This window comes from Macadamia integrifolia, unplaced genomic scaffold, assembly GCF_013358625.1.
Source record: "Macadamia integrifolia cultivar HAES 741 unplaced genomic scaffold, SCU_Mint_v3 scaffold367, whole genome shotgun sequence".
In the NCBI taxonomy this organism is placed as follows: Eukaryota; Viridiplantae; Streptophyta; class Magnoliopsida; order Proteales; family Proteaceae; genus Macadamia; species Macadamia integrifolia.
In genome coordinates, this window is record NW_024869711.1 from 387,542 (window position 1) to 399,528 (window position 11,987).

The following is an 11,987-nucleotide window of genomic DNA, read 5'->3' on the forward strand; positions in this document are numbered from 1 at the left end:
TCTTTCTCTTTCTCACTTGAATCACCAAGAGAGGAGAAAAAGATGAGGGTGTCCAACTCTCTCTCTCTCTCTCTCTCTTCTTCTCTCTTTTCAAAATCTGCAGCCTTGTGAGAGGCTGCCAACCTACCCTCTTCTCTTTTTATTTCCCAAGCTCTTTTCTTAATTCACAGAAGGAATAAAATCTTTAGGGGCCAATCAGCATTCTCCCTCGTCAATTTTTTTAATAATGCTAAGAAGAGATGCCAAAAGTGTTGCCCATATGCCCCCTTGATTATACAATTTGTCCCCATTGATTAGATAATTTGTCCCCCATTGATTTGAGTCTTATAAGGAAGGGAAAGATGATAATCAATTTACCCCCTTGATTAGATAATTTGTCCCCCTTGATTTGAATCTCACAAGGAAGGAAAAAAAAAACCTCACTAGGTTAGTATAATAAAAATAATAGTAATCTAGGTGTGAAATCATAATTGCATGAATTTGATTAATTAACATAATAGATAGGGTGGTTTGAAAATCAACTATAAATATATAAACCAAATAAGGAAATAATGTGAGGTGGGGAGATAAAATATAATATTTAATATGATTTATAATAGGTAAGTAATGGTAAGGCAAATTAGGAGTTTCTATAAGTGATTGACAACCAAAAAGATAGTTATGCCTCACCACATAGTTACCATAAAAGGTATGAGTCTAAAAAGGAATTTTGTAATTCAAAAATATTTAAAAACTTACCAAAACTAGAGTGGTGATAAGGCCAAAGAATCTTGGACTTTAGTCAACAAGTTTGTAGTTTGACAGCCATGTCATCCATTAAAAAATTGACTTTGACTCATCACTTCAGGTCAGGGTTGGACTAAGTCAAAGAAAAATCAGGGGTATTACACAGTCATTGACCATTGACCTTGAAAATTACACATGTGCTAGGGTTCAAAACCTCAATAGCACCATTAGAAAAAACAGTATGCACAATATAAGGACCATCCCAATGGGATCTCAACTTGCCTGGAAAAATATACAACTAAGAATTGTAAAGCAAAATCTTGTTACCAAGTGTAGAAGACTTCCTAAGGGTTTGTCTATCATGAAAAGCCTTGGAGCATCTCATTTGTAAAACCTTATTGCAAAAATGCTTACCCCTATCAAAAATGAGATAAATGATCCCATTATCTATCTATTTTAGATTTTCTTTGTGAATGGCTTCCTTCATCACTGGGTTAGCTCTTCTCTGGGATTCCATTGACGGTTTGGACCCCTCAATGAGGTGAATACGATGTTAAACAATAGAAGGGCTAATTCCTTTGATGTCAACCATAGTCCAACCTAGGGCTTCTTTATTATCTTTTAACACTTCAAGTAATTCCTCTTCCTAGCTAGAAGTCAAATCTGAAGAAATTATTACTGGAAGAGTCTATCAGACCCTAAAAAAGCATACCTCAAATCAGATGGCAACTTCTCATGATCTAGCTTAGGGGGCTCCACTATAGAAGGTTTGGGAATGGAATTGGAAGGGGGTCCTAAGGGCTCTATAGGTGGTTGGAGACTCCAAACCTCAGACATAATTTCGTCATCAAAATAACCCAATTGTTCTATACACTCTTGAAATTCAGAATCAAAATCAATATCAAAATATGTCTCAATAGAATTTGGAATTTGTTGGAGCATATGAACATCCTTCTCATGGGGATTTGGTTGCTCACCCAAAGGAAAATTTCATGGTACTATTCCTACAATTAATTATAGCATTGCTGGTTATAAGGAATAGTCTACCAAGAATAATTGGGATATGGTCCCGAATGTTGGCAACTGGTTAGGTGTCTAAAACAATGAAATCAATAGGGAATAAAAATTTACCAACTTTAAGTATGACATCTTCAACCATCCCTTTAGGAATCTTAAAAAATATATCTGCCAGTGGCTTTCAGTTCTCCAAATCCTAGTTACTTATCACATGGTAAGGGAAAAGATTCACACTTGCGCCAAGGTCAAGTAAGGCATGCTCAATTTAGGTATTGCCTATGACACAAGCTATGGTAGGGCTCCCTGGATCCTTATACTTGACGTCTATAGACTAAGTAATTGTGGAACTAATGTTACTTTCCTAGAATGCCTTTTTGGGCACACTCGTGATACGTTTGTGAGTACAAAAATCTTTTAGGACCTTTGCATAGGCCGGGATCTGGGATATGGCATCTAAAAGAAGGATGTTCACTTCTATCTTCTTGAAGAATTTTAAAATTCTGTCCATGGAAGCAATTTTCTTTTTGTTTACTAATCAATTAGGAAATGGGACAGGGGGAACATAAGGACTGTTAGGGATTTACTCTTTTTTAGAAGAATCATGTTTGGTTTCTTCAACCAAATCATCTTTAATTGCTTTAAGTTCATCAGATGAACCTGGAATAAGAGGCACACTTGTGTCCTCAACAGAAGGAGAGTTAACAGGAGTAATAGATGGGAAAGATTTAGGAACACTCTGTTGGTACTCTCTACCACTCCTAAGGGCATAAACAACATTATATCACTTGGAGGGCCTTGTTGGGTCTAACCTTGTACTACATTTAGTAGTGCATTAGTTGGTGCTTGTGAACTAACAGGCTGATGATGCCTAAGGTTAGGCTCTGGTTGACTAGAGAAAGTTCCTTTCTCCCTTTCACGCAAAATTGAGACAACTTGGGTGAGTTCTCTAATAAGATTTTGATGGTTAGTCATGAGGAGGGCCATATTCTTTTTCAAATCACTTACTCTACTTGCCCCTCTAGTGTTGGCAAACCTAGGGGGTTACTGATAAGATGATAGGAGAGGGGGCCTAGGAAAACTTGCCTGAGGTCCTACATTTGGCCTAGAAAAAATATTTGGGGCAAAAAATTGTTCTGCAAAGGGAGGCTTTTGGGGTCTAGGTTGACCTTAATTATAGAAGGCCTTGCTTGGTTGCCCTAGTTCTAGGAAAAATTTGGGTGATTTTTTCACCCTGGATTGTAAGTGTTACTGTATGGATTATTCTGATATAAGGCATTAACATTGTCATTTGACGTGCCCCCAGAGGTATTGACATTCTTCTATAACATGTCCAGGGGACTAGCACCAACTGCACATCTTAACCATATTGACTTATTGTAGCTCTCTAGGAACAAGAACCTCAATCCTTTTGATTAGGCTATCCAAGTGGGCTTTCTTGGCTACTATCCCATCCACAAAATATCCTTTCCCTCCTATGGTTCTTTCACTCTCTTGGGTTGATTCACACTTAGGGGTTTTGTCAGCTAAGTCAAGTAAGAATTACCATGCCTTTCCTTCATCTGTAAAGGCTGTAAATCTCTGAGGGCATATAGAATCTATCATTTGCTTAGGTAGGTAATCAATACCCTCATAAATTATTTGATAAAAATTCCATAAGTCTAAGCAATGGTGAGGCCATTCTTGAAGTAGATCTTTGAATCTCTCAATAAGTTTGGAAAACGACTCAATAAGCTTTTGCCTAAACTGAAGAATATCACTTCTAAGCTTATTGGTCTTGTGAGTTGGGAAATTTTTTTTTGAGGAAAACAACTGTGAATTTTTCCTATGTGGTTATGGAATTTGTGGATAACTTATACAACCACTTCTTGGCTTAGTCTTTCAATGCAAAAATGATGAACCTAAGCTTAACAACATCATCAGAAAGCTATTGGATCTTAATTAGAACACATGTCTCTTCAAATTCCCTTAGAAATAGGTATACATCCTCAGATGTTAGCCCATGGAAGTGGGGCAACATAGTGATGTACTGAGATTTGAGCTCAAAATTATTGCCCAGTGCATGTGGTAGAACTATGCAGAAAGGTTGGGCTGTTCTAGTAGGGTAAAACCTATCTTTCAAAGATTTAGGTGGAGAATTTTGCTATTGGTCTCTCATATTGAAAGGTTTTAAAGAGAGCAAATGTAAAGGGTCACTACTTGTTGGATCTCTTTTTATAACTTATTCGCACTATTACGTACTCACCCAGTACTCATGTAACAGAACACTATCCACAACTAGAATAAGATTAGAACAAAAGAATGGAAAATATATATTTTTTTATTTTTGTATTTTTTTGGCTTTTTGTGAGCTTACCGGTAGGGATCTGGGGTTGCTCAATTTAATTCCTGAGGTACTACTACACGGCGAAACCTGTCTTTATCATACTGTGAGGCTTGGCGACCTCCACCGATACAACTATAATTGCAAGTTGTTCTTCTCAGGATTTCAATAAAAGAAAAGGAAAAAAGAAAATAAAGCAAACAAAATACTCCGATTTACCAAAAAAAGTGAAAAATAACATGGAACTGTCTCCCTAGCAACGATGCCAAAAACTTGTTTGAGATTTAAAAGTAATCGCAAGCTTACGGATCAGTGTAGCTAACGGGTCAAATACAAGGAAAGCGACCACTTTATTTTAAGCTTCTTTTAGTAATGCGAAAGTGTAACGATTGATTATGGTGATCTATTTCTAACTACCGACCTAACACAAATGCGTCTAAAAGCGTCCTAACCAACACATCTAGGGAATTTGGAATTGAAATTGCAATAAAAAATTGAAAGACCTAACCAGTCACATCTAGGAGTTTAAATACTCAAACCATGCAATTAAAAAGAAAATAATTGAAATAAAAAAGTGATGAAAGGATAAATAAATAAAATAAACAGGGAAAAAAGCTAGAGAGAGGCACACAGGTATCTCTACTTAGCCCGAGGGATGCACCATAATAATACGAGCTTCCCTACTTGACTAGAGAGTACTCTTACAAGGGGTTTTCTACTTGGCTTTAGGGGAAGGAGATGCAATATAAATAATAAAAATAAAAGGATGGTTCCATAGCTAGAGAGAGGCAAAGCCAATGCATAATCTAGCCATGAACCTTGGGGGGAAAGGGAGAGCAATAATGTAAAACTGAAAATTTAAAACCTAATTTAAGAATGAAAGGGTAGTAAGAAGAGGGAATGAGAGGGGGGTGAGAAGACTACTGTAGAAGAGTACTTATTTGAACTTAAAAACTTGATTGAGATTTGAAATACTACCAGTACTAAAAATCAGATCTGGAATAGACCAAATTTGAAATTGCTAGTACAAAAAAGACAAATCTGAAGAGAAAAAATGAACTTGAAAGACATGTTCCACAACTTGTTCTTGTCACCTAGAACTAAGCCTAGAACTCGAAATTAAAATTATTACACCTTTGAATAACTTGAATAACATGAACCATAAAAATAAAAAAAACATTGCATTCATTAAATAAAAGCCAATTACAAGAGTGTTTAAAGTAAGAAAAACTAAGAAGAACTAGAACTAGAACTAGAAGGAAATCACAACAAAAAATTAGAGAAAAAATGAGCACGAGAGGGATTACCCTTTAGGGTTTGGTGGACTCCCTTTTATAGGGAATAGAGGAGAGAGAAGGATGTCCAAGGGTGGATCCCCTTGGACGATTTTGATGAGGTGGATGGGAAGAGAGGAGAGAAAATAGGAAGTAGGGCATTTTTGTGGGATTTTTGTTATTTCTTACATTTTTTTCCTATATTTTTTTTTTTCTTCTCTTTTGTGTGCAATCTCTTGGCTGAATTTGTGTGATGGGAAAACTCCAAAAAAATGACAGCCAGAGATTCAAACTTGAGACCTCCTAATGAGCAAGGGATTTTGCACACTACAACTCACCAACTACGCTAGGTAGCTATTGTTACAAAATCTTCAATCACTTAAGGGAGGTCCATCGATCCTTGTTGGCATCTTAGAATATTCCTTATACCCCTGAGACAATTGTAGATGGGCTGGTTCTGCATCTTGGTTCAGTTCTGATCCATTATTCTTTTTCTGGCCCGAAAATAATAATTACTTGTACGGGTGACCAAAAGGATGTATACTTTTAATTGAGCACATCCATCTTGCTCAGAACTTTGTCCTCTTCGCAACCATGAAAAGAAACATGATCTCTTCATGTGTAAAATTGGAGATACGACACCCAATAGTTCTTAAGGCATTGAAAATACAAAACCTGCAAAAAGAGAGTAAAACCCAAGGTAGCTCCATTCAAAATATGTAAAATGCATGCTTTACTACCTAAGATTTCACACATAAATGTGCTCATCACTGGTCCTCCCTAGCTTCCACGGTTTTTTCCTCTAAAGAAGAAATTTCAATAGATACACCATAACAAAGTGTCCTTGATACAATAGACTCCAATTATGGTCTCTTTTATGTTTCTTTAGTAAGTATGGGGTCCAGGTTTAGGCCGAGAGACATAGGAAGGTGAGGGATGTGGTCTAGGATTGGAATGAGATATATCCATGGGTGTATTATAGGAGTGCATGGGAGTAGATACAACATGTAGTTATGGGAAGAATTTGAGGCAGGGATAGAGATATCAGAATCGTGGACAATATTCTTATTGGCCTGAGGAGAGATGGAGAGATGGAGAGATGTGAGAGTAATGCAGCTAAGAGGTTTGGAAAATATGGGTGGTTCATGATTGGACTATTTAGCAAGGAATGGAGAATGTTTGGTTGAGAAAACGTAGGTGGGTTTGATATTGAAGTAGGCTGGTTTGAAATTTGTGTACTCTCAGATAAAGATGGCATGGTGCTAGGGTTTGTTAACAGACCAACACGTGATGTAGGTATGGGTAATGATGGTCTTATAGTAGTTGGAAGAAGAGGATTGTGACTTGTCCCCAGTGGATTGGAGGAGTTATGGTACCTACCAAAAGACCACGATCTAAACAACAATTGGGAATAAAATGACCTTCTTGGGGGGGGGGGGGGAACTTTTGCAGGAAGACGACTAGCAAGTTCAAGCATGAAAAGATCTTGAGGAACTTCATGGATTTGTACCCATCAACATATTGAAAGGATCCATCTTCACTCACACTCCCCTTTTCCAGGACAATCAAATTTCCTCCAACAGACCATGGTCCTTTAGTAAGAACATTGGTCATATCCATTAGATGCTGAAACTGAAAGAGGAAACGATTACCCTACAAGGAATGCGCATTCCATGCATTAAGAAATGCCTATCACAGCTTGACTCCGAAATGGTTTACATTGCGATACTTGACCCACTAGAGTAAGCTACCATTGTCTTGTTAGATTTTGTTCTAATGCTTCATCTAAAAAGAAAGGTTCCTCCTCTTCAAGAGGCAGGAACTCAAGTTTTCTTACTCGTGGTGGTGGTGAGTGAATGGTAGGATATTAGGGTTGAGGATCAAAACCTGGTGATGGAGATCGATTGTCAAGATTATGGATTATTGTTACAGGTCTGCAAAGATCACTAGACAGGATGGTTGGCATCCATTGTAGACAGACATCAAAGCCAGAGAAGAAATTGAAAAAACACAGCAGATTTGCCGGAGAAATCAATAGAAGAGAACAAGTTGATCACGACAGATTGCCGGAGAAATCTTCTGATGTTATTGTTCTTATAGCATTCAGGTCAAGAACCACGTTTGCTTATTGCGCGCCATTGTAATCCTTCTAGGCCGGAAAATTCTATTAAAAGAGAAACTACAGGAAAGAAAAGATGTTTTTTCTTTTGGTATGGACTTGACAGAATTAATTCCAAGGATCTTATTTCCTATATCACCAAGCCCCACCTCAACACTCCCTTGTTAGCTCTCTCAATTGTGAACAATATTTGTTCAAAAAAATAAAAATAAATTGTGAACATCATTTTCTTAGCCTCTCAAATCCTGCTGCGACTTGTGAACACTTGTAACATGATCCATGATTACTGAATTTTTCTGTACTACAAGGGGTTGTCAATGTTTGCCAGAATTAGCAGTTTTGTTTCTAAAAAAAAAAAAAAAAAAATCATCGGCAGAACTATTACCAACATTCATCTTTTTAGGACCACATAGTTGGTTAATTGGTTCTCATATATTGCAGAAAGGTGACCCCATCACAAGTTGAAGCGGAAAAATTCAAGCTCTTGGGACAATAGGAGATTGCCTCGGTTTTTTTAAGAGGATCATAATTTATAGTGAGAACCTTGGTAGTTATTATCGTCCATTACAAGGATTAATTTGAGAAAAATGTGTTTTGTATATCAAATACATGGAAAACCTTTCATGTTTCTTTACCCAATTTCACATTGAGATATCACGTGTATCTTTTGTCTTGCACTCATTTAGAAATGGCATAATTGAGAAATGTTTCGTGCCATCTGCAACAAAATATAGCAATCCCTCCAAGATCTTGCACTTCTACCTAATTGGCCTTCTTTGAGTTGTCACGGTGCCTCAGTCCAAGATGTTGGCTCCGAGCTTCATAGCTATCTTCCATCTGAAGACGGATAAAAAGAATTATCAATAACCAATAATAGAATGGAGGATGAAAACAAAGTACATTAGAAATAACAGTTTCAAAATGGCCCTACCAGAAAATAACGGGATACAATGTCAGAATCTTTAAGATACACGGGAAGATCCAATCCAATAACTGCAAAAGACCACTGAACCAAAAGAAGAAGGAAAAAAACTTAATAGATGTATTTAAAAAAAAAAAAATCATTTATCTAGTATTACAGTCAAATATTAGCAGTTAATGTGCTACGAATTAATGATAAAACTACTCTTTCATCCCCCCGAAGTGCCAAAAACTCCCCCCCGGGCGAGTGTAAGGGGAAGACAAGATGACTCTACATGGCAAGACTCCCACAATAAGAAGTTTAGAATGACTTGTGATACTTCATTGTTGTACGTGTCACCTGAAGAGTGAGTAAGACATCAAGATGGATCAACATATATGCCACCTCAACATCCACTTGTAAAGTTGTCTAATATCTAGATCCTACAAAGCATCCAGTCCCCTCAATCCTTTAGTTAATTTTTTCATGAAGATTTTATTCTTGCATGGCTCCTGTTAGTCCCCCACCACTAAAAGGGTACAGAATATGCAGATAGATAACAGTAAGCCTATAGCCAAAAGATCTAGACGGGCAACCACTACACATAAAACCCCACCCCCCCCCCCCCCCCACCCCAAAAAAAAAAAAGAACAATACAGATACCTCAAAAAAATCCTTGTCCTCAATCTGTAATTTCTCCCATATACGGATTTTAATTTCAGCCAAAGTCTCGTCTTCATGAATGATCAAGAGAAAGGGGGATTCAAAGTACTGTAAGAGATGTTGAAACCAAAATATTAGAACATTTGTATGGTTGATTTTATAAATAAATGAGCTTCATCACTCTACAATGACTTTCTACCTTCAAATACGAGTGACGGTATGAAGATAATATTTAATATTTTTTTTACCTGTAGCTCTTGGTCCTGATCATGGTCGAAGTGGCAAACGCGAATCAACCAATCCTGAGGACCAAGCTTTTCCTTAGGAATCTGCAGTAACAATCAATGCTTTAATACCTATCTACAGTACCTTCAATTTGCACTAAATATGAATTTAATGTTTTAAAGCCCATGCTTCAACTTGTTTCAAAAGCATGTAAGCAAATCTAGCTGAAAATTTGAAATGGAAGAAGAGAAACTCCCAATTTTTTTGGTGGAGTGGGGCAGGCAGTGGAACTGTGGGATTCTGGGGTTGGGACTTTAAATAAATAAATAAATTAGAAAATTTATTCAAGCAAAAAACCACTCTCCTTTTCCGCATCAAAAGTTTTCAAAGCAAGACTTTACCATTCTTACTCATTTATCTTTCCCAATGGTTCTCTCCCCCGCAAAAAGAAAATCAACAAAACTAAATTTTAGAATTCAGTAGTTGAAAAAAATTATTTCCCTTGTATTCTTAAAATATTTTCAGGCATGCTATACCATAACCAAAAAATCAATTTAAGAAGGTTCCTGTAAAAGTTTCGGTCATGGTTTGTAATTTCGACCGTATGTCCGTATCGCAAGTGCCCGAAACAATATACCATGGTAATTTCAAAAAAGAATTTAGTGGTATGGCAAGCACTACCTCACCTTGCCTTTAGTTAACCCAGTGGCTTCTGCTATCCAATTTTGCATTTGAGACTTTTAAAAGTCCCCAATTTCAACAGATTTCAACCATTTTGATGAGTTCAGCCATTTTGGTTTAACCAACCCTCATAAAATGGGCTTTTGTTTCCCACGAAACAAGCCCATTTCATAAAAATCGACTTCTCCCCTCCTCCCAACAAACATGTCGACTATAAGAGGTGGAAAACATAGAAAATCAATCAAGATTTCTTGAAATTTCTCCATCAATCTTTCATTCTACACTTGAATCTTACACAACCAAAGTACATCTACCAGAGGGTTCTTGGAGCAAAAAGATAAACCCCATTTTTCCTAAATATCATTTTCTTTTGTACATTGTACTCGTAAATATAGTAGAATAATTTTAATTTTTATTATTTGTTTTGCATCCTCTACATTATGTTTTGTTTGTTTTAATCATGTATTTTCTATTTTTAGTCAGTAACTTATAGAGAAATTTTCTTGTAGCACCCCAAAAAATCTCCATAACTAGGGGTGACCCCCAAAAATGAAAATAATATCCACCGCACCTCTAATTTGGAACACCGTTAACTTAAAATGTGAAATGACTTTTTACCCTTCTACTTAATCCTTCTTTTTTTTTTTCTTCCTCTGTTGTGTCTGTCTTCCATCTTCATTCAACTCTCCTTCCCTCTTCTAGGATAATCATCAACTCAATAACTCTAGTCGATCTTGCTGATGCCGATACGCTTCACAGCCGCGTTCCTAATCCCTTCAGTGTGTAGACACAGCCCGTTCCGCTCAAGCCCAGACATGTAATTCCTAATTTCCTTTTTTATCATCTCTTGCATCACAAGAAGGAACTCAGGACTGAAAGGGCTAAAATGTTTCTCCACAAACCTCCAATGATCCGAAATCGTTGTATTGTATATGTTAACAATAGTTTGAATCGAAATTATAAACTATCCAAGAGAAAATTCCTCAACATTGAACCGATCAATCTATTGTATAATCCGTGGGATCAAAACACTTAGAGATTAACAAAAGATTATAAATGGCGAGAGATGGATAGGAAACGAGTGCAGAATTTTATGGGGTTTTAAAAATCATAATTGGAAATGACAGAAAAACGATTTCTTTCTTTCTTTTCTAACATTAAGCTGTTGCTGGGGTGGCGGAAACTGTTGGAACAGAACAGCTATAGGCACAGCCACGGGAGTGGGTAGCTGGTTAGGGGTTGTTGCATGGCTTGAACCACCCGAACCCCCTGAAAAATGATTAGAAATCTCGCAAGAGTTGAATTCCATGGCAGCGCCAGCACCATTCCATCTCTTAAGCGGCTGGTGTGCTTGTTCATTGTCGCTGGCGTCATCGACCATGGACGAGCATTTGAGCTTAAGGGTCGAATTCCAATGGTTTTTGATTGCGTCGGTGCAACCAGAAAGCCATGGATGATTGGCAGGACTTGATTCTCGATTCACTGTTTGAAACCCTAACCCTAGACTACAAGATGTACAAGGGTAAGTTTACACACCCATAAGGGTAGTTATGCCATTTAGATAATATGAGACTGCTGACAACATCACTTAACGATTTAATTCTAACGGAATGGATTTATTAGAAATTTTCTGATGAAAGTGAGGGATATATGAGCTCTTATTTTCATTTTTGGGGGGCTCACCCCTAATTATGGAGATTTTTAAGGGTGGTACAAGAAAATTTCCCTAACTTATATATGTAGTAGTAGTACAACTTCAGTCAACTTACACTACCAAACTTGGGCCAACCCCACAAGTATCACTTTCGGTGTTATTTTCATGAAACTAATTCTTTGAATACATTAGAAATGTAAAAACAGAGAGTACCCAAAAAATCAGACAAAATTCCCAGATTTCCTCGAAATTTCGCTGCCGACTGGGGTCGAAACCTAGTCGAAATGCGAAATTTTGAACCTTAGTTCTCGTGTAATAGAGGGTCTTGCCCAGGCGTGGAACATTCCAAAAACTAGCTAAATCCAGATCTCAAAAGATTGAAAATCCAGCATGTTTTATCTCAAATT

General features: G+C 37.2%; 2 protein-coding genes and 1 non-coding gene across 3 annotated transcripts; 1 reads left to right on the forward strand and 2 right to left on the reverse strand.

Annotated features, from left to right (window-relative positions):
- Window positions 1-3,403: 3,403 nt before the first annotated feature.
- On the forward strand, window positions 3,404-3,510 carry LOC122068283. The gene has a single exon (XR_006137025.1). It is a non-coding gene; the product is annotated as a small nucleolar RNA R71 (small nucleolar RNA).
- Window positions 3,511-8,218: 4,708 nt separating this feature from the next.
- Window positions 8,219-9,976, reverse strand: LOC122068279 (ubiquitin C-terminal hydrolase 13-like). The gene is made up of 5 exons (XM_042632153.1): window positions 9,932-9,976; window positions 9,269-9,349; window positions 9,021-9,128; window positions 8,388-8,462; window positions 8,219-8,293 (listed from the first exon to the last, which is right to left on the reverse strand). The coding sequence occupies exons 1-5, from the start codon at window positions 9,974-9,976 to the stop codon at window positions 8,219-8,221; spliced, it is 384 nt and encodes a 127-aa protein (XP_042488087.1).
- A 674-nt stretch (window positions 9,977-10,650) lies between these two features.
- On the reverse strand, window positions 10,651-11,431 carry LOC122068280 (transcription factor MYB44-like; the record flags this gene model as incomplete). The annotated part of the gene is made up of 2 exons (XM_042632154.1): window positions 10,651-10,890; window positions 11,083-11,431. Coding segments are annotated over 2 exons (589 nt in total), but the record flags the coding sequence as incomplete, so codon positions are not given.
- Between the last annotated feature and the right edge of the window lie 556 nt (window positions 11,432-11,987).